This window comes from Cygnus atratus, chromosome 10, assembly GCF_013377495.2.
Source record: "Cygnus atratus isolate AKBS03 ecotype Queensland, Australia chromosome 10, CAtr_DNAZoo_HiC_assembly, whole genome shotgun sequence".
NCBI lineage: Eukaryota > Metazoa > Chordata > Aves > Anseriformes > Anatidae > Cygnus > Cygnus atratus.
In genome coordinates, this window is record NC_066371.1 from 12,733,144 (window position 1) to 12,760,751 (window position 27,608).

At 35.5% G+C, this 27,608-nt stretch overlaps 1 protein-coding gene across 41 annotated transcripts in view; it reads right to left on the reverse strand.

Annotated features, from left to right (window-relative positions):
• Positions 1-426: 426 nt before the first annotated feature.
• SLMAP (sarcolemma associated protein) overlaps positions 427-27,608 on the reverse strand; it is an 84,868-nt gene continuing 57,686 nt past the window's right edge. For 12 of the 41 annotated variants that reach the window (XM_035546549.1, XM_035546518.1, XM_035546533.2 and 9 more), the window contains 10 exons: positions 25,377-25,433; positions 21,959-22,039; positions 21,629-21,688; positions 16,736-16,858; positions 15,916-15,990; positions 11,469-11,789; positions 10,039-10,156; positions 9,200-9,371; positions 6,733-6,867; positions 427-2,354 (listed from right to left, as the gene is read on the reverse strand). In XM_035546549.1, the coding sequence (XP_035402442.1) occupies positions 2,265-2,354; positions 6,733-6,867; positions 9,200-9,371; positions 10,039-10,156; positions 11,469-11,789; positions 15,916-15,990; positions 16,736-16,858; positions 21,629-21,688; positions 21,959-22,039; positions 25,377-25,433 (1,232 nt within the window). In that variant the 3' untranslated portion in view covers positions 427-2,264. Of the gene's footprint in view, positions 2,355-3,369; positions 3,466-6,732; positions 6,868-9,199; positions 9,372-10,038; positions 10,157-11,468; positions 11,790-15,915; positions 15,991-16,735; positions 16,859-21,628; positions 21,689-21,958; positions 22,040-23,352; positions 23,395-23,512; positions 23,802-23,892; positions 24,020-24,245; positions 24,274-25,376; positions 25,434-27,608 lie in introns of those variants that run through there. The other 29 variants (XM_035546559.2, XM_035546552.2, XM_035546541.2 and 26 more) reach the window with 11 other exon arrangements.

Sequence of the window (27,608 nt, forward strand, 5' to 3'; positions counted from 1 at the left end):
GTTGGAAAAGTGGCTGAAAGGGACAACCGGAGAGTGCAGGATGCTGAGGAACAGAGACAGCATCAGGCTCCCTTCCCCCAGAAGGGCTTTCCATATCTGCAGCCACTGCTCCTGCAATCTCATGACCTCTGCCACAGGCGCAATCCAGCTTTCAGCTGTAAAAACTTTATTATTTTCTCCCCGGCAAGAATGCTCCCAAGTTCTTCAAGGCCCTCTCCTCCCCCCTTTCTTTCTGAAAGCCACAGACAGGAGAGAGATCAGCTAGACAAAAACTTAAACCAGTGCAAATGTGAAATACAATGTAAAAAAAGTCTTGATATTACTGAACATGCTGCAGACATTGCGCCTAGTAATTGTGGCAACATGTAGCACAAAAGAAACTTAGCATGAGTATTGTTTTCAAATGAGATTCAACTCAAACATGCATAGGGAGAGTAAAGTTATTTTATTAAATCATGCACATCACGTGTGTTAGTGCAAATAGTTTAATCTGTACTCCAGAAATTCTATTGTATTTTTATATCTTTACAAAATAGATTTAAAACAATTATTTACTTTAAAAAATGTAATTCTGAAGTTAAGCATTTCAGAACAATATTTGCAATAACCTATATACAAGAGGTACTGAGTACCACTGGCATACGAGTGTTCTGTGGTTGGGTGGCCTCCTGCAACTGAAAATGATGAAATGAATGAACTAAATGACAATATTTTCTACGAGTCTTGTGGACTTTTTTCCATAACTAATAATCCTCCCAATAGCAAATCCCATGTAACTTAAGATAGAATCTTTGATTAAAGGACAATGACCCTCAAAACTTTACAAGGTAAATTATATACTAAATTTCTATTTAAATATTTAAACTACCTGTTGATTGCCATAGAATTGTTTAAAGCCAATTCAATTGTTGAGATTATCTCCCTATGTTGAAGTTTCCTTTAGCAGAGCCATTTTACTTTACCATTCTTTAACATATTATTTAAGTCTTTAATAAACTTTTTTGACAGAACTGTTGAGCTGAACAAGACAACTAGAGTCTACATTTAATTCAGCACTAACTACAGTGATTCCCACCAAAAGTCAGCAAAAAGCAATAGGCATAGTACTTGGATAAGGAAAATAAACTTTGTAATGGGGACCACTGCATCGTACTTACAGCCATGGGATGAGGATGCACAAAATTCTACTACCAAATTAAAATCACATTCACCTGACAATACATTACCAGGTGTATGATTCCAATTTTGTAGTATTTTATGTATCTTAGAATTTTTTCAGCTAATCACACTGTTGCAGTTCTCTTAATGAAGTTATGTCAAGAAAAGCTTAATTAAAGAGTTCCTCCAGCTCATCAGAAAGTATCAAATGACTGAAAAAATAAATCGATACAATGTGATATGTGAGAAAGTATTCATACTTTTAAAGAATGCACCTCTTTAAATATATGAAATTTAATAAATTACATTCAAACTAAAGTTAACGTGAGTTGAACCACTGCACTATGTCCATCAAATGACCAAGTATTTGCTCCCAGAAATACCTTAGCTCACTCAAGAACACACACATGCTTATACTCGCACACGCGCACACTAAATAATCTAGGCTGGTCTCCACCATCAGTATCTCTGTCTCTTTAAGGCTGGACATGAATTGTGTTTATTCCCCAAAAGTCATTAATAAAGCAATCCTTATCAAAGAAAAATATGTTTCCTTCAAAAGGCGTGATAAGAGAAGTTTTCTTAAGTCTTGTTCCCAACAGCTCAGTGACTAACAGCAAGTAAAATGGTATACTAGTTTAAAAAAAAGTCATACTGAAAGGCACTGAGCACACTGCATCCGTTTTCCAAGTATCTGCAAGGTTACTTGGCATGGGTGTCCAAATCAGAAGTGTGTTTTTCCTTTTAAATCTGGCAATCAGATTCTAAAGCACGTGTCTGCAAATCTAGCTATTATAAATAATTTGGTACCAAGAAGCCTACTTTAGGCCACCAATATAGTATTCAGAATCCCAACATACTAATTTAAAACTTGCATGAAATTGTAAGCAAAAATATTGCTCACAGTATGATGAATCACAATTTTATTCCCTCTTTATAGACAGATACATTTTATACAGTTTAAAGCAAATGACCCTACTGCTGTTCTCACGCGGAGCTGTGCTGTATTAAGAGGTAAAAAGGAAGAGAATTAATCTGTTTTCCCTCAGTATATGAATGTTGCCAGCTTCTAAAGGGAGGACGGTGTATGGATTCAACAACAGTTCTCATGGAGAAGCTCTGGTTAGGCCTGGGTACAGCACCACGGCTGTTACAGCAACCAAAGCTGCCATCACAGGCATCCAAGGCCATTGTCTCTGTGTGGAAAGAAAAAAAAAATCAATATCATATTTGTTCTAATTCATACTAATCAGTTTACCCCATGGTTCCTGAAAGTCCTGAGTACCTGTTGATAGGCATCACTAAAATGTTACCCACGAGCCCTACTGCAGGCTAGTCCTGACTTGGAGGGGCACAGTGACCCGTGTTGCTCTGGCAAAGGGAGTTCCACAGCTCTTCACGACTGAAGGTCACCAGGAGAACCAGTTCCGTATTTCCAGCTTCGTTACCGTACGCACCTCAAAGAAATCTGCTATTAAACACGTGAGGGCTTAAGATGTTTAAAACATCACTTGTGCGAAGCAATTGCTAGCCAGGTGTACGTAGTACTGACATCTTTAACTTGGCTTTTGAAGGTTCAAACCCAGATCTATGAAGTTAGTTCATAACAGATCCTAACAAAATCATTTCCAACGGACTGTCACAACATTTTATGACAATAAGAGAAGGACACACTGGGAGACGTTAGAGGAAATGCAAGCTGAGAGGTCAGAATACAAACCAACCACCTATTTCTCATCTTGGTTTTATCCCATCTTCTTCACAGCCATAGTGAGAAAAATAAGGGTTTAAAGACAGAGGAATTTCTTAGTCCGTAAATAAGAACTGAAGCTTGTTGACTTTTATTATTATTTAAAGGCAAACTCTTCATTTTTTCATAGTTAATTAAGCAATTAAACTTTCTTCCAGGCCCTAGCATCACAGCATTGTGCAAAAGGTAGCCCATTTGCTAAAGACAAACTGAGACCAAGTTAGAAGAGGCACATTCAGAACCAGTTAGAATGGAATTCATTGTTAGAATTAAAGAAATCAGACAGATGTTAAGTGATTAGTTGATCGCTCAGCTCATCAGTATCGACAGAATGGCAATATTAAATGAAGGGTTTGCTTCAGGTAAAGAAATACCTGTGAGCATTTCACCATGCACTATTTTATACAGAAATGGCACATACAGGTGAGAGGGACAAACATACATCGACTGAACAGTAGTGCTTGTACCTTTCGCTACCACAATGGGCCGTAACACCAATACAGGAAAGCCAGGATTAGGCCGATGAATACGGCTGGGACGGGTTGTAATATGGAAGGCTAAAGAAGGGAAGGGATATTAAAAATCACTTTGTGCTATAAATCAATCAGGTAAAGATGATTTAGAGAGGGGAAAATAAGTCAGTGAGCTTTGTTTTAAATGAAATGTATTAAAGACATCTAACACAATACAGCATTATCTAATCTGGTATACAAAGTTAGTACACCATTCTACTCAAATGAACAGGAATGTTTAAAAATAAAGGGAAGGAGGCAGAAAATGTTCTAAGAAACTTCATCTCAACTTGGAATTTGCCTGTATCTTCATTCTATTTTTTTGTTTGTTTTGTTTTTTGTTTTTCTTTTCTAAGTGATAGGAAATCCAAACTGGATTTCTTAAGGGAGAAAGACTCATCCCAGATATTAAATTTTTCAGCTGCTTCTTCATTCCACCTTTCTCATTTTCCATCACCAGCCTCCAGGAAAAACAATCTTTTTCCTTCATTAATGAATTAATTACAACTACGTCCACAGGCAAACCCAGTAGTTCAGACATTTCTGTAAGGTTATAGCATGACTGTACATTCAGCACCAAGGTACTATGAATCAGGGAAGTATATTGCTGTTAGAGACACCACAAAGATCAGCATCTCTAGCAGGGCATCAGCCTTGTGAGCAAATGCAATTCTAAAAATCGATCCAGTGATGCAGCTGGGCCAAACTACCAGCTAGCAAGACTTCAGGGTTCATTTAGCTTACGCTTTTATTAGAAGAATCTAAATATTTTCTCAATTATTTTCAGTTAACTGTAAACTACTTCACATGTTGGATATATAGCCTCTATCCTTAAAATGATAAACTAGAAGCAAAAATGGACCTAATTTCTTTTTCAGCTGTCCTTGGAAGACATCTGCTTTCTCTGCATCTTAACCTATATATTTGTGCACACACACAGACACACAGAGGTTAAGTTCAAACCATGCTTTGTATTTTCTTAACAACTTTTTTGTGCTGAAGCCACCCTGATTTCTTTCAGCCAAATAAATACATGATCAATTCAGGTTTGAAGACTTCTAAAACACTGTGATTGAAAAACAGAATCTCACAAATCATGTGCAACTCTTAAAGTAATTTCCATGCAGTATTAATTTTTTTTTTGTCATTGGTGCCACAAATCACAGTGCCATCTTCCCACAGAAAGCACACGGGTAGAAATAATCACAGCAGTGTTCAAAAAAGCGCCAAAAGTTTAAGTCAACCAGAGCAGCTAATGTTCTCAAACCATTCACATAAATAAATCCATCGTATGAAGTGCATCAGGAAATAATCAGTGACTACAAACATGCAAGCACAAGTAGTACACCACACTGCTAAGCAGTTCAGAACACAAAGCTTTTTTTTTTTTTTTTAAAGTAAACTTCATCCTTCCTAAAGGGAAGGTATAAAACCTTAATATTTAAATGGTATTCTAAATGGAAAAGAGAAGCCTTCTCTTTTTTAACATTTATTAGTTTACCAGACAACCTTAGAGATTTGTTTATTTATCAGCTACACACATTCAAGTCTGGGGGCATCTTCACAAATGAGACAGATGACAAATATTCACCACATTAAATGAAGTTGCCTCCAAATGATTAAATTTCCCCCCTCATGAACTTATCAAAATACATAAAAAATTCTCCTTATTGCTGAAGAGCACTTAACCAGGTGCTTCATCAAAAACATGCATCCTCTATTAGAATATGAAGATATGCAAAAACTCAGATATAGATGGGCTACAAAAAGGAACAAATCCCACACTGGGAAGTCACTTTCTGTGGGACACTGCCCTAAAGAATGAAGTAACGGATAATGTTTCCAGTAAAAAGGGGACAAGAGTACTTGAAAAATTGGAGTTTGGAGCTCAGCCCAGTATCCATGATGCTTCAAATAATCCACAAGATAGACATATTTTACATTGCTGATTGTGAGTAATGCTCGCTTGGATAAGCAAGCTTGTCCTGCGAGTCCTTATATGGTTGGATGCTCTTCATACCCTGACCTCCGGGCTTCAACTCTTGTAGCTCTTCTGGAAACAGATTTTGGCAACTGGTCTAGTTCCTCATTTCATTTAAACACCCACCTCAAATTCTTCCTAAAAAAAGTCCCTTACCTCACAAGCTTTCATCTGGTACTCCAATTCCCCTCACAGTATTTTTCTTCCTTCAACTAACCCCCTTTTTCACTAATCACCTTAGGGCTGCGATTAGTGTTTTAACAGAACAGGAAGTCTCACATTCACAATTATTTCATTATGGTCTCTTCTATTAGAAAGTTTTGGTTTGTTTATTTCTGCACATCTGTCTATTTCAGTAACTCAACATTGTTTTGGCACTGCAGAAGAATTCTTAAAAGGAAGCAGGTTCCAAGAGGATATTAGCATCATAGTCATGATAACAGCTTTGAGTTCTTTACATCTTTGTTTAACTATGTCAGAGGTTTACTTTCAGTAAGTGGGCTATGGTAAGAGTATTCGTATCAACTTTGGGCATGTAGCACACAGCTGATTTTAGAGGATAATACATGTAAACTTTTTATTTTGTACTGACCACTACAGGAGTTGTTGACCCACCACAGATCGTGGCAGCAGTACAGGAAGACAAACTGGCCATCCCAGAGCAGTAAGGTATCTAAAAAGGCTATAATTACCTTCTAACACATCTGCCACACTTAACATTTGGAGGATCGCAGAAGCCTCAGCATAAGAAAAAGCTGTCCCTAGCTGTAAACTTAATTCTAATGATAGAACCTCTCAAATGAATTGTAGCAGAAAAGATTTCCATTAGTGAATAGAAAGAATGGTTCAACTACATGTATAAAGCATGAGCTGACCAGGGATAATCACTGTTAAGAAGCATAAGCAAGAGTGAGGAGGGAACAAACGTTGTAATATTCACTAATAAATAAAATAAAAGCACCTCGAAGAAGGTTGCTTAACTCTTTTGGACCCAGGTTTCTCAGCTTTTACTTATGTATCAGTCTCTGAAATTAGAAAGTTCTGCCTAGTTCTGGTTCATGATTAGTTAAGCTGGATTATTTCAATACAGCAGATACCTAAGGCCATACTTAAAACTGTCACAGAGCTGTAAATTTAACTTGCATGCATAATTGTACCAGTGTAATGACCTGCAAATTTGCATAGGTAGTACCAGAATGGAATTTTGCATATGATATGGTACATGGACCTTTTGTTAAGGCCAGCCTTTTCTATTCAACACTTAGGTGTTCTCTCAGTCAACAAAATTGGTGTCATAACCAGACTTCCCCAAATATTTTGGACAGACTTACATTGTTTCCTTTTTCTTGTAGCAGCTTCAGGTTTTCTTTACACTGTTTAAGCTCTTCTGTGATTGACTGTTTTTCTTGCTCAGCCACCTCATACTTCGCCTTCAGTTCTGAGAGCGCTGCCTGTGTTCTTTCATACTAAATGCAAAAAGAAAGAAGGCTGCAGATTTCTGGACATCCAAAGCATGCTTACAATTGCTTAGCACCCAGCTTTCTTTTCTGCCCAGCATAACTTGCCTTCGATCAGAACACTCTCTCTTAATGAAAGCAAGACAAAAATATTGTTTTTTTTTTATTTTTTAAATGAAGATTTTGTTCCTGTCTTTGAAAAACTAGGACTCCTTGTATGCTATTTCAGGATAATTAAGTGTAAATTCTGTGTTTATGTATAACATGATACAAAGAAGTGTAATAAATTTCATGCTAGATATGTAACGATCTCCCCTACTACTGGAGGAGAAAACACAACTCACTTAATGACTAAACAGGCAGCAACAACATTACAGCTTGCTTCAGAATCAGAAAGATTATTAGAGGTCACATTACTAACAAAAATTCACAAGTAGATAGAATTAACAAATTAAGTCTAGAAACACAGATTAACTAGCTACATTTCTATATTAGGTTTCAAATATTTTAAGTGTCCAGAGCTTCAGAAATTTTCCACTTCAGACAAATGTAGCACCTGCCCATGCTGTATGACATTAAGAACATACAATTGCAATAGTTCAGAATGAGCTCACCATTATCTCTCATTAAATAATCAATAACATTTTTATATTACTTGAGAGGATTCTTTTGCAGACAAATTTTGCCTGACTTGGAACTTCTTAGGAATATATTCACAGACAGCAAATCACTGAATAGAAAAGAATGTGTTTCTTTTTACCTGGGACATTCTAGAAGTAAACTACATTTTTAGTAGACTGTCACATATATTCTGAAAAAATCACTGCATTGAGTACTGTGTCCTTTTCCAGAAAGCTTGCTCATACTCAACTGTGCTGAGTCTTTCCCAGAGCGAACGATTTACGTGCTGTACCAGTAACAATACAGTAACATGACATCTGACATCTATCAATGATAATCATGGACAACAGTGCATGAAGAAATTAATATGACATTAACACATCTTCATGCTAACCTCGGAACACAAGGCTAACACACAGCTTATCAACTCTTGCAATGATTTCCAAAGCAGAGAAATATGAAGTAAATTAACTCATCTCTCTTATCAAACAATTACTCATTAGCATATGGGACAGAACTGTAAGAACTATAAAGACAAAACAAGATACAGGGGAATAAGGAATCCTTTACATTTAAATAGTGGTCTTACAACTATGCTGATCAGTCAAATAGGTGCAAAAATCACCATTTTGTATGAAGCAAATAAAACCATTTCCCACACACCAAAATCAATCGTAAGAGAAGGAAAGGCATTTAAAAAAATAATATGCCACAATTCTTACTGTGGATTAAGTATAAACAATACGGGGACAATGCATCTCATCTTTCTATCTTATGGACAGTTTCTCCTTTTTCAAACTTGCATTCAATTTTCTCTACAGATGACAAGTTTTTTAGTAGTCATCATGACAGTGGTTAGTGAGGACAGAACCAATGACCTTCAATTTGTTCGTGGCATTTGCCACAAACTTAAAAGAGTAGGCAACTTTACAAACATGTCTGATTGCTAACACACAGATTAGGAAGACTGTTCAAATTAGAAAAACAGTAAGGAATGCGACACGGATGACCTAACGACAAAGCAAAGAAAAACACTGCAGTACACAAACTAATAGCAGTGACAGGGGAAAACTTCTCTCAAAATGCCTCTAGAAGAAAGCAAGTAACTAACGGAGACTATGGCCTTCTTCCAGACATGATCATTAGAAGCTAGGCTCAAATGCTGGCTTTTCCTTATGCACTTGCTAATCATCTTTAGAAGCCTAGTGATCCATTACGATGAAAGGAAACCATCTCTAAAGAATGTGTAGTCCTGTCCTCAAATAAAGCTTAAATCCAACTAGGAAAATCATACTGACTAAGAATACATTTTGACTCATAATGGCTAACTAGACTCTATACCATGACGATCAGGAACATTTCTGAATAAGGGTCACCTGTCTTTAACAGCTTATAAGTAAGCTAATGTTCTTACTAAGGTAATGCATGGAAGTAAATTTCAGGAAGTTCTCAAAACACAAGTTATTTGAAATCTTCCCTTTGAGATTTAACCATAGATGTGTGTGTGTATATATATATATGTATATTTTATATATATATATATATATATATATATATATATATATATATATATAGTCACCTAACATAAACGTACTTGAAATAAAAGAAAAAGTTCTGCTACTAAAAATTTTGAATTTTTGACATTTAAGCTTTTATAGTGAAATAAAAGGAAAGTCACTGGGCATTGTATTCCTTCGAAACAGAAAATGTTTCATGTTACCTCTTTCTGAACATCCTTTGCTTGACTCTCAGCTTCACTGAGTTGGCTTTTTAGACTAGCTGCATCCTGTTGATGTTTTTCTTTTAAAGATCCCATCTGATTTTCAAGTTCCTTTCGAGACATTTCAAGAACACTTATATTGCTGGTTAGCGCTAAACTCTGCTTCTGAGAGCTGAAAAATAAAATCCAATTGATTCTTTACACATTTTAAATTTAAACAAAAGATTTTTAAAGCAGTTTTCACTTTCAAAAGCTTCACATTTCTATTTATTACAGAAAAATCAGCTAGGAACAATCATAGAAGTGCAGATCATCACTGACTCCCTAATGCAAAGTACTGACATAAAAGATTGTCCACGGACTTTTAAATGCATGTGCACACATTATCATGTTTAATGTAATTATAATCTATACTATAACTTACATTATCATTAATTTTTTTTAGTTTCATATTTTACTTCTTTTATTAGTCTCTAATTATATATTATATACATGAAAGCATTGTGAAACAAACTTGTAATTTGAAGAAGTCTGTCCAAGGTTGTTAGAAGTATTTCATTTGTTTGCACACATGTTTCTTTTGCTTACTCCAATGGCATAAGCCAATAGCAAAATATATCAGGATACCATGTAACATATCTGAGAAGTAATACAGAAGCATTTGGGGAGAAATAAATGGCAAAATTGTGTTCTGCCAAAAACTGAGATACAAACAAAATTTCAGTTCATTTAATCACGAACACTATCAGACATTTAGTACCAGTTTTGGGAAGAAATAAGAATAATCAACCTCTAAAGTTTCTCTGATACCTTCCTAGACAAATTCACCGTGCCCTTACCTAGAAAGCTCCTTCTCTTGTCGCTGAAGTTCAGATGTAAGCGAAGTATTTTCCTTTCTTAGTGTAACACATTCAGCTTCCAGAGCACTCCATTCTGCCTTCAACTTTTCAAGTTCACCTGCAATTAATAAAATTAAATTTTGAGTACAATAATTTCATGAATGCTTCAAGCAGCACTAGCTAATAAATGGTGGAAAACCTGGTATTAGCTGTAAAGCTCAAATTATTATAATCACGTTATATGAATTCTATTGCAATCATTTATAAAACATATCACAGTATCTTTTACTGTTAGGAAGAGTTTGCGAGCCAGTAAACAAGCTGGTGCTTTTTCTTAATGTGAGCTTCTTTAAGGCACAAAGCAGTAGAAAATTGTCTTGCTTATGTGTCTACTCGAGTATTTTAAAACCAGTGACAAAAAAAGCATATCTGAAGCATATTTGATTTCACTTCTCAGCAGAAAATCGGAAACTAATTGAAAGTAACAAACAACTAAAATCATTAGATAACCATACCTCTGCTATAGGGAACAGTATGTTTAAAGCAATAACTAAATGGTTAAAATGAGACCTTTGAAATAAATCAATCTATGGTAAAATTGGTTTTTATCACATATTACATGTCTTCGTAATATAATGACGGAGACTGGAGTCTCAGCTGGGAAAAAGCTTTTCTAATGACTTCTAAGATTAACTAACTCAGAATTCAAAGCATATTTTACAGACACCAGCTTCTCTGTGGCATGTAGAATATTTTAGCATGAGCTTTTGACCTCTATTAGCAGATTCTCCAAGACCCGAAGCTATAGAACTCCAGTGCATTTACCTGTGTGTACGGCAGGTCATGTGAAGAGCAAATGAATGAGCCTAGCAGATCTGGCTCAGCACCAAGTATTTGTGTATCTCTGCACATCATGCTTCCAAAATAAAACTTTAATTCTAAATGTATTTTAACATAAATGAACACAATATCATCTGTTTTATTAACCCATAATAAATGCAGGTTTCTCAAGTGAAGCTTTGCTATAAAAATTAAAAGTTCAGAAGCTACCCCTTTACAGGCTTTAGTTATATAGATTTAATTATACAGATTTCATGCAAGTCCTTTTGAAAACCTGTAGCAGTATCGATCTCTCTAACAACACGCGTTTTCCAAATGGCATTGCATTTGGCCTACTTTTGGTATCAAAAGGGTACCTAAGCTAATTTAAGCATAATTGAAAGTTACTATTTAATGAAATATACAAAAGGGTTTTATTACACTATAAGCCTTGATACACATCTATAAATAAAAATATAGTAAATGCATGTGTGTGCATGCATGATGGGAAGGAGGGATAGAGGAAGGGAGGAAAATTTGAATTACTGACATTCATCAGACTGAGAAGGATGCTGTTTGTGGTGGTCTGTGACATTGTATTAAACAAGTACCTTTCAAACGAGTAGCCTCTTCCTTGTGCTGCTCCTCACACTGCTGACACCTGAGCTGAAAACTGGCTTGTAGATTGACAATTTCTTTTTCATAATCTGAGGCATCTTTCCTCCACCGCTCAAGTTCTGCTCGCACAGTTTGCAGCTCTTCTTGAAGAGCAGAAATATCAGTATCTCGTTCTGATGCTGCCTTTTCGGCTACTTGTTGAAGGGACAGAATTTCATTCTGAGCACTGACTAGCTCATTTCGAGTGCTTGAAATTTCGCTCTCCTTCTCCTCACGAAGATTCTCAATATCTTCTTGCAACCTCCGCAACTGAGCTGGAAAACATACATAATTGTTACGATTTTTATAAACCTTATTTACAGAAAATCTAAACAAAACCCTCCCAGTTTAATAGAACTAAAGAAAACTAATGCAATTAAAAACATATTAATATTAACAAATGATCTACGCACATGAGGGGTTGTGTATTACAGAGAGTTAAGAAACAAGAAAAAGTGTTTGACAAAGCTTTCTTAGACACGGTTGTTATGTGGAGGACATTAAAGGAACTATCCTGAAATATGAAATCAAGATTTAGATCCAAATTTGTTGTAAGCAAAACAAGTATTACAGAATGGGGAAACTGGGGGGTTAGTGAACAAGAGGGAAAGCAAGAAAGCTTCTGTGACAAGCCAAACAGATTCGCAATACTACACTGGAAATGTTTGCCTGTTAAGCAGCTAAAGTTAACTTGTGATGTCTATAAATATTTGAGGCACAGAGTGTAATTTCTACTCCATTCTCTTAACTTGTAAATTAAAAATTACTTCTTTGCAAAAAGTGTTTTGCAAGGCTCAAGATGAATTTTAGATCAAAAGCAATAGCTGCACCTAACATACTGAACTGTAAGAAGACCTTTAGTGCTCATGAGTGGCCGCAAACTGCAAATGTGCAGCAGTCACCTAAGTGCTGGGTTATTCAGCATTTCACAACTGCATGAAGCAAACCTTATAAATTATTCCTATTCAAAACTGTTTCATTACTTAACATCCCTTCTCTGAGCACAATTATTTTTCATAAATATGTATGCAAATAGAATCCTGTGCAAATACTTACAAAAATACAGTACAGAAGAAAGGAAAGTATGAAAGGAAGAAGAACAAAATTATAGTTAAAAACCTGACTGATGGAAGCAAAATGTATAATTTGCCCAGTGTTTTTGTTTTGCCTTTTAAAGTACACAAATCAAAGCTCACATGTATTTCACTGATTTTCAAAGAGAAAAAGCAATTACCTAATTAATGAAGAAATGCTCTGAGAAAAGAACAAAGTTCTTTAGATCACTCGAAACCCTAATATCAAATATTGTAGAGGGTTAGAATTACACACTTACAGTAGTATGTTACTTTTTCTGAAGCAAAGGGCAAGCAAGGACAGTGGAAAGCACGGGGAAGATAACTGAGACTAAGTAACCTTCATAGGTTTCTTGCATTTATTTTTGTTCTCTCAATCCATTACAGAAGATGACACCAAGAATGTGAGCGAGTCATGCTGCAATCTGATATAGCATAAAAACTGCTCAGGAGGGGCTTTCATGACAACTATCCATGATGCTTGATGTCTTTCAGACCTTTCATGTACAGAGATATAGGCATGATTCATGCACAGGTACAATCTAGAAACTTTGCTGCTAGTTGACATATAGTAAAGAAGAAACATGTAACTTTTTTTCTCTTCTGAACAGGCTCCAGCAAGACATTTAGCTCATTAGATGAGCTAAGGAACCTATGAACAACCCAGTTCTGCACTTTGGAAGGAAAATACAGCATGGTAAAGACCATGATAACTCCTATGTATTATAATACATAACAGCTATTATAGACTACACTAAATGAGATTCCACAGCAATCCTGTGTAAGATGAAGCAGCATACCTGTTCCATGACAAAAACATCTGCAGCATGATGGATTTTTGAATATGCGAGCAACGAAAGGCTTCCATCTCATTCATTTGGAAACAATTTCTACAGGATTATACTAACAGAATAGTAATCAAACTAGTAGATGAGAACAATCTGACAGAGTAAGACAACAGAACATTAACAATCACCTGTGTATTGTTGTACTTGAAGCTTTGAACCTACCAAACCCTTACTAAAAGTACATGTTTCTAAAACACCACGAATTAAGTCTTGTTAACACAGCAGGAGCCCATCAGTTAGCAAAGCAGTGATTTTTCAATATACATATCTTCCTGATATATATGTTTTTTAATCAAGCCCAACTAAATTGCTGCTTCTCAGGCAGCTTTTCCAAGAAATTTTATTTTTTTGTCTGCATTATTTATGAGCAGCTCTCCCTTTAAATACTCAGGCATGAAAACAAGCATGGTATGAATGAAAATCCAAAAATATACAAGTGTTTCTAAAATTTGGTGGAGTTGTAGAAATAACTTACACAGAAGATTTACTACAAAGAATACTGGAATGGTTTCCGAGGCATGGGATATAATTTGAAATGGCTACTAGAAAAAAAGCTTCCATTACATCTCTTATTTATGTAAGCCATTACCTCACCCAAACTGAATGTTTCACTTTTTTTTTTTAATAGGCAATGACTAGTTACTTGAGATACAAGAATTTCCTTGCTTTACCTATCTGTGCATGTAAAGAACTTCACGTGTAGAGACAGGATTTCAGTTGTTTCTACAGCACCCTCTCTATGTCAAACACATGAGCCACATAGCACTGGCTGGTCTAAAACACTGATTCCATGAAAATACTTCAACAAATGTTACTGTATGAGATTGTCAGGATTTTTTTTTTCTCCACTAGAGTTCACAGAGGCTGCCAAGATAGAACAGTGACATCATGACAACTTCTCCCAAGTTGTGTGATAAGTCACACCCTAAAAGTTTGGAAAGCAGCAAGCAGACAGATAATATCAGAATGTTTTAAACCACAATGGAGTGATAAGAGCAAGAATCATTAGCAAGAACTCACTTGGGAAGTGTTCAAGAGACAAAGAGCCACCTTGCAATTAAGCATGGCTCTGTCAAGCTTCTACTTTTTTTTTTTTTTGAGAAAAGATGTAAAATTTCTTCCTCCTGCATAGAAATGCCTATCAAACCCTAATTTCTAGCTTTTCCTACAGCATTTTTTTCTTAGAGAATTTTCCTTGTTAGCAGGACAGAAGTCAAAATTTAATCGCTCTTATTCTGAAGAAGGCTCCTCTTTCTTAGAGGAATAATGGCAGAAGACCTAAATACGCTTTGCTGACATTCCTATAAAACAGTGCAGTCATTAGCTTCTCAGTAAGTGTAACTGGTATATGAAAAGTATCACATTCTACAACAAACTACTACCCATAAAAATAAGTTTCTAAAGCTAATTTAATTTCCTAAGACAGTAAGACTTGTGTTTTCAGTCCATTTACCTGTCTGTTCATGTTTTCTAACCATTTTGATGTCCAAATCCAGCAATATTACTGACAATGATCTCAAGGTATGAAGTTCCTACACATCCCTTCTCAATGGCTGAGTTCATAATGATGGTGTTCATACCAACATTTGTTTTAAGGAAGAGTCCTAAAATAACCCTGATCGATTTTAAGGCAAGATAGCCTCTCGACCAGTGAACTCACTCGCACGTACAGGCTGACAAACAAGCAGGCGTGTAATGCCGAAACTGCTTACATGACATGCTACCACTAGCCCAACATACTGGGCGAGCGACTCTTGTCAAAGCTTGAGCTAGCACAGATCTCTTAAAACACCAGGGCAACACAAAGATGTTGGAGGGGCTGAGGTATTCAAGAAACCCATAGAAAACCAAACTTGGCTAGTTTCACTGCTCTTCCAAAACCCTTCTGCTTTCAGTAAATAAGAACTTCACAAGCTTGAAAATAGTAGCTTCTGTGACACAAGTAAGAGTTACACAAATCATGGGACTCCATTCTGCTATAATCATTTTGGGCCGAAAGGAGCACGAGTGTGGTCATACGCATTTTTCATAAAGCACAGACTGTGCCTCTGTTGAAGACATTTTAATGCATCCAACTTGAGTGCAGATCTGGAGTGATTAAAAATTATTTAAGAGGATTTTACTAATAAAGTGAAGAGACTGAGAAGTACAACAAAATAAACCTTCTGAGTGTTTAAGGAAAAGGTAAAACAGCCATAGTAAGAATCTCTGGATCATTCAAAGCTAAGAAAGACTGAAGGAAGAGAAAGGAGAAGAGGAATGTGTTACAGATGACATTACTTGCATTTTTAAAGTCATCATTAAAGAATAGAACTTGACAGGAAACATTTAACAATAGAATTCAGAGATACTGTGAAACGAATCATATTTAAAACATACGCTCACTTAACATTTTCCTTCATAAGTCCTTATGATGCCATGGAAACAGCTAAAGCAATATATTTCCCCTAGGAGACTGAGGTGAAAAAAATATTTCATACCTTGCAGAACATTTATTTGCTTGTTAGATTCTTCAACTTGCACTCGATATGCTCTTCTCTCTTCTTCCAAAAGTGCTACAAATGAAAGTGAAAATGTGCCCAAATGCTTGTTAGTAAGAAGTATTTCCGTTTTGTAATTAGTTTTAGTCATGACTTCCCCTTAATTGAAAAGATTAAAACAGATTATTCCAGTAAGTTATCAAAGCTGGTAACTGTGTAAGTAGTTTAATAAAAAGTTAATAGTAAATATATTATTATTGTGGTAGTATTGCAATTAATTTGAAATTAATATAATCAGTTGCCTGATCCAAAAACTCCATGTGTGCTAAATGCAAACTGGTGTAGGGGTGGGAAGAAAAAGCTTCAGCACGACCACTGGACAATGTGAGTTAAACTGGACTACGCTATTTCCTGCTAAAAACAACCCATGGTCTTGCTGATGACAATGAAACAGCTCCATATTTGAAAGGATGATCTGAAGAGCTACCACTGAATGCATTAAATTATGTGCCTTATCTGACTGAAATATGGATGAACCAATATGTCTAGATAAATATATCTTCTATGAATGAAATATATAGAGTTCATGTACGTATTCAATGCTATGAAAAGATGGTCAGTCTTGAACCAAAAAGTCAGGGGCTCAATCTGACTGCTTATATATATTAAAAAAAAAAGTTTCCGACTTTCTGTGCAGGAGACGGGAATGCTAGGAAACAGATCTATCCAACAGTCAACAAAGCTGGACCCCTTTTTAACATTACCTATTAAATACAATTTTAATGGATACCCTACATAATCAAGTTGATCTGAGTCTCACCTTGAAGTTCAAAGCATTTTTGTTTACTTGTTCTAGCTAGCTCTTGTGCTTCAATCAGCTCCTTGTGTAGTTGCTGAATTTCTTGCTTAGCCTCAGTCTCTGATTGTGCACCCTGCAATTCATCTGATAAAAGAACATTTTCTTTAAAGCATAAATTTGTACAACAGTTTAATTTGCACTGTCATGTGATGTCATGGGCTTTTTTATTCACATCATCCAGAGTTAGTTAAAGTAAACTCAAATTTGGATTAGGTAAATATTAGCAAAAATATTAATACACTTTAAAAAGGAGGTAAACATATGCATAGTTTAAAACATTCGTTCTACATAACATGCAGTAAAAAAAAATCATACATGAACTCAAGAATTTTTAAAAACACTGTATAGATTGGCAAGGATTTCTGTATTGACATAAATGAAGAAACAATAAGCATAAGACAATCCGTGACTGTATTTACAATTGGTCTATTTTTAAAAGGAAGCTACTGTAACCTTCTTTCCTAGCACAGACCTAGCAGTAATGATCCTGCATCCCCTATCGCCCAAGCCCACCCTCCCACAGTCCTGCTCCTCCACGTACATCCCAGCCCGGTCCAGCAGCATACCAGCACTCAGAAAAGAGGCTGTGTCTTTCCTATTCTCACAGTAATGAGTTGGTGGGATCACAGAGTAGAGATATGGGTGCACATGTGCTTTTAGACCTTCTCAGAACCAAATTATGAGAGCAGAAAGAACAAAGACGACTAAATATTTCATCCAAATACTCTTTTATAAATTTATTAAGAGTTCCAAATCCTAGTTGCTCTCTACTGGAGATGTTTTGTTCTTAGCTTCTCATGGATGAAGACTTGGAGCAATTAGACTTTCAGTCCTCCTTAATGAGACAGTTCAGCAGAAATGGATGAGGAAGTTGGCAAATTATGTTCTTGATAAAGAAGCAGTGTCCCAAATCAAACAATAGACACCCTAAATGAACTTTCTGGTGGACAGCATTTTCAAATCAATGAAAGCATACATCACGAAAGATAACACTGCTTCAAGGGAGACGAGAATCTTAAGTTATGGGACAGCATAATCAATTTTGCAGAGATGCAATGTATGTCAAGGTAAAAATTCTTTTCTACTCAAATGCAGTTGGGAAATTTCCATACACTTGATATGTTTTTAAATCAAAAGCCAAGAAACACAAGTATGCCTATGAAAAAAAATAACAGGTTTTTGGTCTTATACAAACTGACAAACATCATGTTTGTGCTAACTCTAAGATGCAAAACAAATTCTGTAGTAGGATTGCTCTATTCATAACTAGTAAAAACTGTTATTGGGCTTTGAAATAATTCTTTCCAGAAGCAATTTCATGTCGTGAAAACTGGTTTGAGAACCAATGCAAAAAAACTGCAATTAAACAAGTATTTGAGCAATTTCCAGAAGTATTCAACATTGGACTAACTGTCCTCAGAAGTCTAAGGAGTTCTACCATTAATTATGAGGTATAAAAAAAATAGGTCGAAATACAACCGTTTGAAAACCCTCATTCATTTATTCTAGTTCATGGAAAGTTTTCATCTATGATCAGATTTTTTGCCATGTTATAATAGATTCTTAATAAACTCGATTTTCTGCCCCACACCCCAACACAATTAAGATTTCCTTTAACATTTCTTTCATTTGTTTTTTACTCTACTGGTAGATTTAAAATCATTAAAAACAAAACAAAACAGTGTGATATGTAACAAATCGTTTCCAAAGCATATGAAATCTGCTTCTCCCTCAATCTGGCTCTAGAAAGAAGTCTAACTCACGGGTCAGTTATAAGGAAAATTTAACATTTCCAATTCATTAAAGAATATGATAGTGTGTGAAGGAATATTTTCCATCTAATATAAACCTTGATTTTGCAATTTCAGGATCTATAAAGCTTCAATAAAAAAGACAAAGTTGAGATTAAATCAACATGATTAAATCAGCGTGAGCACATTAGCAGAGCTCTGCTTACATGTTTGCCTTTATATTTTTGTTCTGATAACAGAGATGACAGAATGATACATAGGCTGCTGTCTTAATTCATCCCTTATCCGTGTGTCTGGTCTGTGGAAGCAACTACCTTAGTAGGCTGGTATTTCTCCAAGTCTCGCAAAAGTTCCCTTTCAGAATTTTACAGGATTTCTGAGGTTGTTCAGATGAGTACTTTCAGAGTATTCAGATGAAGTCAGATAGACAATTTTAAATCTGAGTTTTCTTCAGCTTTATAAGATTCACAGAAACCTTATAATGCACATAAAATAAATATTTGGCTATTATTGCAACATTAAAAAAAATGGTTCCCAAACTTCTTGAACGAGACGTCTACTGATTCTTGATATTTATTATCTAAACTAACACTATTCAGCAAACCCTCAACGGAACACACTTTTTACTTAGATTCCACGGATCAGTCCCGGAGTTACAAAACAACATAAGGAAGTTGACAAGAACAAGATTACTGAACTTCTGATGGCATTTATTACTTTCCATCTGTTCAACATATACCTGTTTTTCACTTTGCAATTTTTCTTTGTTATAGGTAGTCACAAGCCACTTACACAGCGACATCTAAGGAATTCTTATAAACGGCTAATAAAGATGTTTAGCTCTAGTAATCTGTGCAAGGTCTTCCCCTTCCCCATCTTTGCCAGATTCTGACTTGCAGAAAGCTGAAGCAGATCCCTGAATGCTCTCAGAAGTTATTGATGGAAAATACACTTGGAGGAAACTACAACAATTTAACATCTCATCATTTTCTTGTTCCATACATTTGTTTTTTAAATTCCGACAGTTAAACAAAAAGGAGCAGTGCTTTTTCCAACAGCCATTTCCGCATTCCAGCAGCTGCCAGATGAGAAATGTTCTCACTCTTCCTTAATTACATGAATGCATAACAAACCCAACTCAAAGTCTTTCTGTGGCAAATAAGATCCTTTTAAGGGCAAAGTCAAGAGTATGCAGTGGCTCTCTGACATAATCGCAAACAAAACTGTGAGCTTAGAGACTCTTCATAAAAATTACAAAGGCAAATGATTCACTGTACAGATATTCTTAAATGGTTTCAGGAGAACAAAATAGGAATGCCCATAAATAGCTTCAAGAGAAGAAGTTTTTCCAATTCCTTTAGTTAATTATAATATGCATTTTGATTGCAAAGCTGTCTATGCAAATAAGTATTTTTCTACTACTTTGAAATTCTGTGATGGTTATGGTTTAAGTCTAACTGGGTAAAGACAGATGAAACAATGACAATCACCCACATGAACACAAGACTGTTTTGATGTTACTACCAAAAATTTGATTTTAGCTTTTTAAGAGTTCAATTACCCCTCCCTGTCACTTTAATACAGCCCGGACAGAAAAACTGTTAAGTATACCCGACCCTTGACAGAACACGAGCCCATTCTAACCCAGGAAGCAGCATGCTCACAGAAGGCTTATCTTGTTCTTGGGCTATAAAAGGCAACCTTTCTGACAGAGCCTAGGAAGGCTTTATTTGCATTTAGGGAGAGTTCAGTCACCAGTGATTTTCAATCTGAGGGTCCATGGACTACTTTTCATGTACCTGCAGAGGATAACTAAGAAATCCAGCCAATTATGAGTAGTCTTCAGTTGGCTACATGAGAACATTCACTTCCACTGATTTGAAAAATATATATACGTACACACACTTTTTTTTTTTGAGAATCCAGAAGGGTAGAAAAATCACTTTATCAGTGGACCTACCACTACAGATTTTTTATTTGTTTTTCCACAAAGCATATATTTGCTTAAAACATTTAGCTAACTGCTTTTGAATTATAAATATAGTGTATGAGTAAGGTTATATGCTTTATTATTTTTTGCTGTTCATTGCAGAGCAAATCGTAAATGGAACATGCTCAGTGTTATGAACACTCCTTTTTATATGGTTCTGTTGAACTGAAATTCACTAGAAAAATCTCATACTCAGTTTTAGGTTTCTTGTTTGGAAATATATATACTACATATTTTAAAGTTCTTTCTATCAGAAAATCAGAGAAGTATAAACAATTACAGAAAAAAAAGCTCTCTTACGGATTTCCTAAATTTCATTGTGGTTTCCTGTCTTTCTGAACCACAAAAAGCTCTCACATTCTTCTTTACTTGGGATGCCAATGTAAACATTATTTCATAGATATTCACAAATATGTGGCAGCACATAAAGCCAAGAAAGTTAACTTTCAGTATGCTAAATGTAACGATATCCCACAACACATTTCAGATCATGTAAATATGTAAATAGCTTGCTAATCAAGCCTAAAGTACATGCCTTCAGAGCAGTAAAAAGTGTGATTTTGTTAATTATTAAGATCATAGCTAAGGTTCAACAATCATTCCAAATACTGTTAAAACAAGGAATTAAAATCTTCACTATGTTAACAATAAAAAAAGACTTTAGACTTTTCTTTTTTAGCCACCAGATGCAAATCAACAGAAACATTTCTGACAGTGATGGAAACTACACAGGTAAAATGTCACAATGCTTAAAGTATTTGTCAGTGGTGGAGGAATCCCTTTTCTCCTTGGTTATTAGCCCTAAACTGAGTAAATGTTGAAACTATTTTTCAACAATACTTGAAGTTATAACATGTAAGTTCATAGAACAGTGTTGGTGAGTGCAGCTAACTTTAAGCACAAATTACTTCTATATTAACACTCGGCAGTATGCTTTTATATCACCCAAAGGAAACATCACTAAGTGCAACTCTTCCATACTACCATGATTTAAACATTTCTTGAGTCTTTGTACAAACACACATTTCATTAAAAATCAACAAAAAAAAAGCTGGTAGACTAACTTATAAATACAGATTATGAGTCTAAAATTACAAAAATAAATTTGTTTACCTTTCAGAAGAGCTACTTTAGCAATAGGTTCATTTAGATCTTGGTCATCCATTTGGGCATCTGGAAAAAAAAACAACACTTTCAGAGAACAGGTAGACCACAGACAGTTTTCATATATGCATTCTTTAAGCAAAGAACCTTTTATACTCTTCCCACATTACAACAGTTAATTATAAAGTTGCAAAGTAAACAACACTGCTTAAATTTATAACCAACTTATAATACATAACACACAATACAAGTATTCTCTGCCCTTTTAGAAAATTCTCATGATTAAGTGATTTAATTCAAACTAATTAGATTTTACAGAAACTTCAGTTAAATCTTTACCTGTAGTGTCGTCGCTGCTTTTTTCCTTGCTTGGACTGAGAGTGTCTGACAAATCAGATTCTTTCACTCTTGCCTGATTCTCTGTAAGAGACAAGGAGATTCAGCTACAGTAACTAAATACTTTGTTCAGTTTCTTAATCATAATTTTTTCTATACACATATATATCTAATGACTGTTGAATGTCACTAGAAAAAAAGCTGATAACACTTAAAAACCTGGTGTTTGCTTATTTCTTCATAAATCTGGGCTAAAATGGATTCAGTATTACTGAAGTCATTATCTAGCCTAACATCTAATAGGGGATGTAAGAGCCTCATGCACAGCTTGAACTTTTGTTTAAAGCTGTATTCTTGCCAGTTGGAACTCTGTGCAAAAGCTGATTGTTTTATTCAATCAGGGAACAAATAAGAAAAGAAAAGTAGAACAATGCAGATATTGTTACAAGTCAGAATGAGACTGCCATTAAGAATAAAACTGTGCTTTAGTATTTTGGACAAAAAAATAGCAGCAAGTCTTGTATATACTGTACTGTAAAAAAAGCATAGCGTTAACCAATCAAGAATCCTAGTAATATAAATTAATACACTAACTAGTTCCTAGAAAGAATTTTTAGTTCAGATTGTATTACTACAAGGCAGTTGCTATGTCTTTTCCATAAAAAAAACTTCATGAAATAACTGCACCACATTATTGCATGCAATTTAGTGAAGCCTCACACGTTTTTTTCACCAGTTCTAAATTTTTTAATGGGAAGCAGACATTTTCAAAAGTTGAGCGGACACAGCAGTAGCCCTGACTCCTAGTCTAAAGGCTTACTTTGTGAGCCTTTTTTTTTTTTTTTTTTAGTAACTATTTAAATTTAATTATGACGGAACCATTAAACAAAGGCACAGCATCTCTTGACTAAACCCTGGAAGTTTGGCACCTATCAACCTTGACACCAACATGCAAGTGAGGTTAAACATAAGGAAGTCTTTCTTAGCCAACTATGCCCAGCCTTGGTTTCACAGCATTGCTGCCTACCACAGATTAACAGATGTTTCTTCTGAGTATCAAGTTCCAGGTGAAGAGAGATGCATACGTACGTACGTACAAAGGCATCATTACAACATTCTCATTATACAGACTTCCCTTCTACCATAGATACAGAAAAGCATGGTGAACATAAATAATTTCTTCACATATAGATATTGTAGATTAAAAAGTGTCAAGTAGTAAACAAATCAAGTGTGTTATACCAACAGGGTTAGTAATATGAAAATATTAAAAAAAAAAAAAAGGCAAAGGAGTCATGAGAAAGTTTGGGGGAATTGTTTTTTCAAATAACAAGAGAACAAATGGAACTGAATGCCCCCAAAATGAGACGTGGAAAAATGAAGACATATGCACTTACACTGGGAAATTAGCAAGATGACAAACACAACAGAAAGAAACCATTTTCTTCATTTAACATGAAAAGTTTTCTATTTCTTCGTGCCAGAACATCTACTTTAAAATGAAACAGAAGAAGGCAAGTACAAACAAAGAAACTGATCAACAGCCAGACTTCCTACCTTAACATAACTGAAATCACTGGAGAGAGAAGGGGAAAGCATCTGTACACGTTAAAACACATTAGGGGTTCAGACCTGGCAGCTATTCCAAATAGAAGTCATATGACTTCACAGCTGACTTCAAAGCTCATATGGACTGGAGCAAAGAACTTGATGTTTGGGGGTTCCTCTATGCTAAAACGAAAGCAGTACTCCCCTAGTTTAAAAACATTACTCCTTAAAAATAATGTCTGAAGATGTTATGATACAAAGCATTTTACAGGTATCAAATAGAAACAAGCCCACAAGACCGACATGAAAAACTGTAATAATTATTAAAACAAGTAATACATTATTTGTAAAGCTTAGGTATTAAGAAAAGTATATCCTAAAAACCTCACCCATGTCAATGCAGAAGTGCTAAGCTGAGCAGTATTTGTATCCAGCTAACTTTACCATATCTGGGCATACATGGACACAGCTTCCTTCTTCTGTGAGAAATGGAGCAGTGCAAGTCCCAAACCCTGAATTAATTCTCTCTCTCCCCACCTCCTCCTATACTCCCCTCCCACACATCCTCAGGTACACAAATTCCTCCTCCCCCCCATCCTCCTCCTCTGGAAACAGGGACCAAGATCAGGCACTAGAGGAAAGATATATATGCTATACATATATATATATATATATATATAGCAACTATCTCCATCTGAAACAGCAGAAGTAAAAGAGAGAAATGGTTTAGAAACCTGCTTACTATTCTGGAGCCGCAGTCTTAAGGACAAAACTCATTTTTGTACTATATTATTTCACAGCAGTCATTCCTGTTTCCCATAATAAAACTGAGCTGCATAAATATAGCCAAAATGATAAAGTATATTAAAATGTGTTGACATCATACTTTCTTGATGAGTTTGAGTATATTAACAAGCACTAAAAATAGCTTGTCATTTTGCAAGTTAAGTGGCATGCAAGTGTTAAGTTACAGTTATTGTATGCATTCTTCTGCCAAATATGGCACACTGTCTGTAACTTACTCACATACAGCAACAGATTAAAGGTGCAATTTCATACATAAGGTGAAAAGTTTCTAAAATACCAGAACTTTAAACAAGCTGACATTTATTCAATACAGTAACTCTTTGTAGAAGGACAGAGGATAAGGAAGTTAGTATGTCTGGACATGAATAAAAAGCTACAAAAGTGGAATCAGCCTAAAAGTCCAAATGATTTTACATTATTAGACACACAAGAAATATTGATCTACACACTTTGAAACATTCCTGGTTTTGACACTGCTAGATAAGGATCACTTGTCTTTCAAAAGGTAAATCTTTTCTAATTAGACCTTTGTGTTTCACTTGTTTTACACTGAAGAGCAAAAGTTAGAGATGCACATTTATATTTTATTTGGAAAAGGCAAGTTTAGAAGGTTAATAGTTATTTTAAAGTAATTATGAAGGTGTAAAGTATAAACAAGTCAAATTAAAAAAACTCAATCACAACTTAAGTGAGCCTACACATTATTTCTATGTCCTTCTATAATAAAAACAAAATCATGATTGAAATTTATGCAGGCATGAGAGATTTAAATCAATTTGCAAAAAACACTTTCAATTTTTTAGAAGAAGTAGATTCAGGTTAAGAACTCAGTCAAGACTAGAATTTTGTGCACTCAATCTTCAGAAATTAGTTTCCCCTAAACATTTTTACCCCACAATAGTATGTGGAGCAGAGTTCAGTACACAATATAGCTCCCCTTCATTGGTTGTTTTTTTCTTAAATGAACATTCAACAACACTCAAACTGCTAGTTAAAGACAGAACAGGCATTAAAGTGACATAAAAGCCATGCTTCAAATACAATTAAATAAATCCATAAGTCTAACCTTTCAAAAGCTTTGTTTCTTCAACTTTGGTTAGATGTCCTTCATCTATGATCTTGTCTGCCAAACAAAATAAGTGTTACTTTCCAAGCTCAAATTAAGCAAGCTTTTCCCTGCACACATCTACGTAGACTACATTCCATGACCAAATTAAAAGCTGATAATATTACAACTCAGGCTTGAACAAAAACTTTATTCTGGCATGGAATAATGAAACAGAGCACACAAACCTAGTGGAACTTGGTGATAAAGTGCATAATTAGTTCATTTGCAATTTATTAAACTTACATTATTAATGCTTTGGTTCACTAATGAAAAGTTATGATTTTTTTTTAAATGAACTTTTTTTTTTTTTTAATCTAAGTGGGAGCAAAAAATAATTAATAAATTCTCAAGTTATAACTAACAAAAAAAAGGAATTCTACGAGCTGGTTGCTTGAAATGAACACCCACCAAATAGAGTGGTAAACCACCTCCACATCACAACTGCTTTATCAGTGCCCAGGAAAAGTACACAGAAATAGCCTTTATTAGCTTAAAACTTTCAGAACGCTGCTTTCCAGAAGGCTGTGCATACATCACATTCAGGTTCACAAAACTGAGTTTACATAGCACAGACAGTGCAGTCTATCCATGTATGTCAAGTGCATAAACAACTAAAAACTGAATTTGAGACTAGATTGCTAACTTCTAACTAAGTAGCCTATTCCAGGTAGGACACAAAGACAAACAGTAAGACCAAGGGAAATATAGGTTTGGATTCATCAGTGATACCAAGAGAACTACTGAACCAGCAATTAATTTCTTGTTACAGGATTTCATTATTTCAAATTCCTTAGCAAGCGGCTAGGCAATGCCAACATACAAAGTTACTGAGGGTCAAGTACCTTACAGATCACATAATCAATTTCTATGCAGTAAATCTTGCACTTTAGACAGTGTTGAAAGCATTCCTAAGGGCTGTTAACACTCAGTGAAACACCAGGCTGAAGCTGCCTCTCGTCCCCACTCGGTGCTCTCCCTGCTGGATCCCTGACAATCTGGCAGAGAACAGTTTGCTGGTTCAGCCATGTGCTTGCTCTTAACAGGTAATTGAGATGGAGAGAAGACAGGACATACAGTGCGTACAAGAGTTCAGATTAAGCTAGTTAGCTGACAGGAAATCCTTCTCAATTTCTTAGCAAAAAATAGTGAGTTTAGTCATGGTTTCTAGCTTCACGTAGGTCTGGAGATTAAGAAGTCTCTATATTCCTCTGATGGCATGTTGCTGTTAACATGACAATCTAAGGACAGATGCAGGACAAGAGCTGAATGGAGATATCTTTTTCAACCACAGATAGAAAAGAACAAGCTTTTAGACATGAAAACCTGAAGTCTGAAAACGTGTCTGTAGGACCAAAAGCTTGTCCCATCCCATTCCTGCCCCCCAGCCAGACAAACCACTCTATAAGAGATGCATCCTCCATCTATTTTTATCTACCAATATTGTCCTGCATTTTCACAAGCTTTCACAAATACTGTTTCAGTAAAGCACCAAACTGGCGCTTGGTTAAACTGGTGCTTGGTTAAAACTCTGGATTTTCGGGATTGGATTCAGGAGGTCACTTGTCATCCAGTTCAGAAGAGTCTCATGTTTGTCAGAACTGGAGAGAGACTGCAAAAGGACAACAGTGGGCATCAAGCTTCTACAGCTGCCAGAGAAGACTGACTGGATGATATCATGAGCCCTATTCTGTTTAAAAATAAATAAATAAAATCTAAACAAAAGCCTTCAAATGTTATTTTTTCCAGGATTCAGCTGAGGCTGGATGCGTGTGCAGGCAGGAAGGCAGAGAGAGAGGAACTGAGGAATTCTGCCCTTATTTCTGAAAAAATGAGCTGAATGTAAAAACCTTGCACTCAAAGTAGCTATAAACTGCTTGATCTGAAGGGCTGATCTTCTATATGCTGGATGGTTAGCTTAAAATACACTTCTGTGATCAGCTTACGGAAGAAAATTTTGCATTATGAACTGATGGATCTTGAAGTCTTGACGTTGAAAAAACAGAATAATTATAACACAAAAGAAAGTAATTAGTCTTCTTGGCCCAGTCACTCTCATAAACTCCCTGAACACTGGCAGCAGCTCTTTGCATTTTTGAGAATTCTGAGTTCCTATGACTAAAAGTTATGTGCAGATTTAAAAAGTTTTTGCCTTTCCCACAGTGGTTTACTGTTTTCTATTGCTCATTTTGA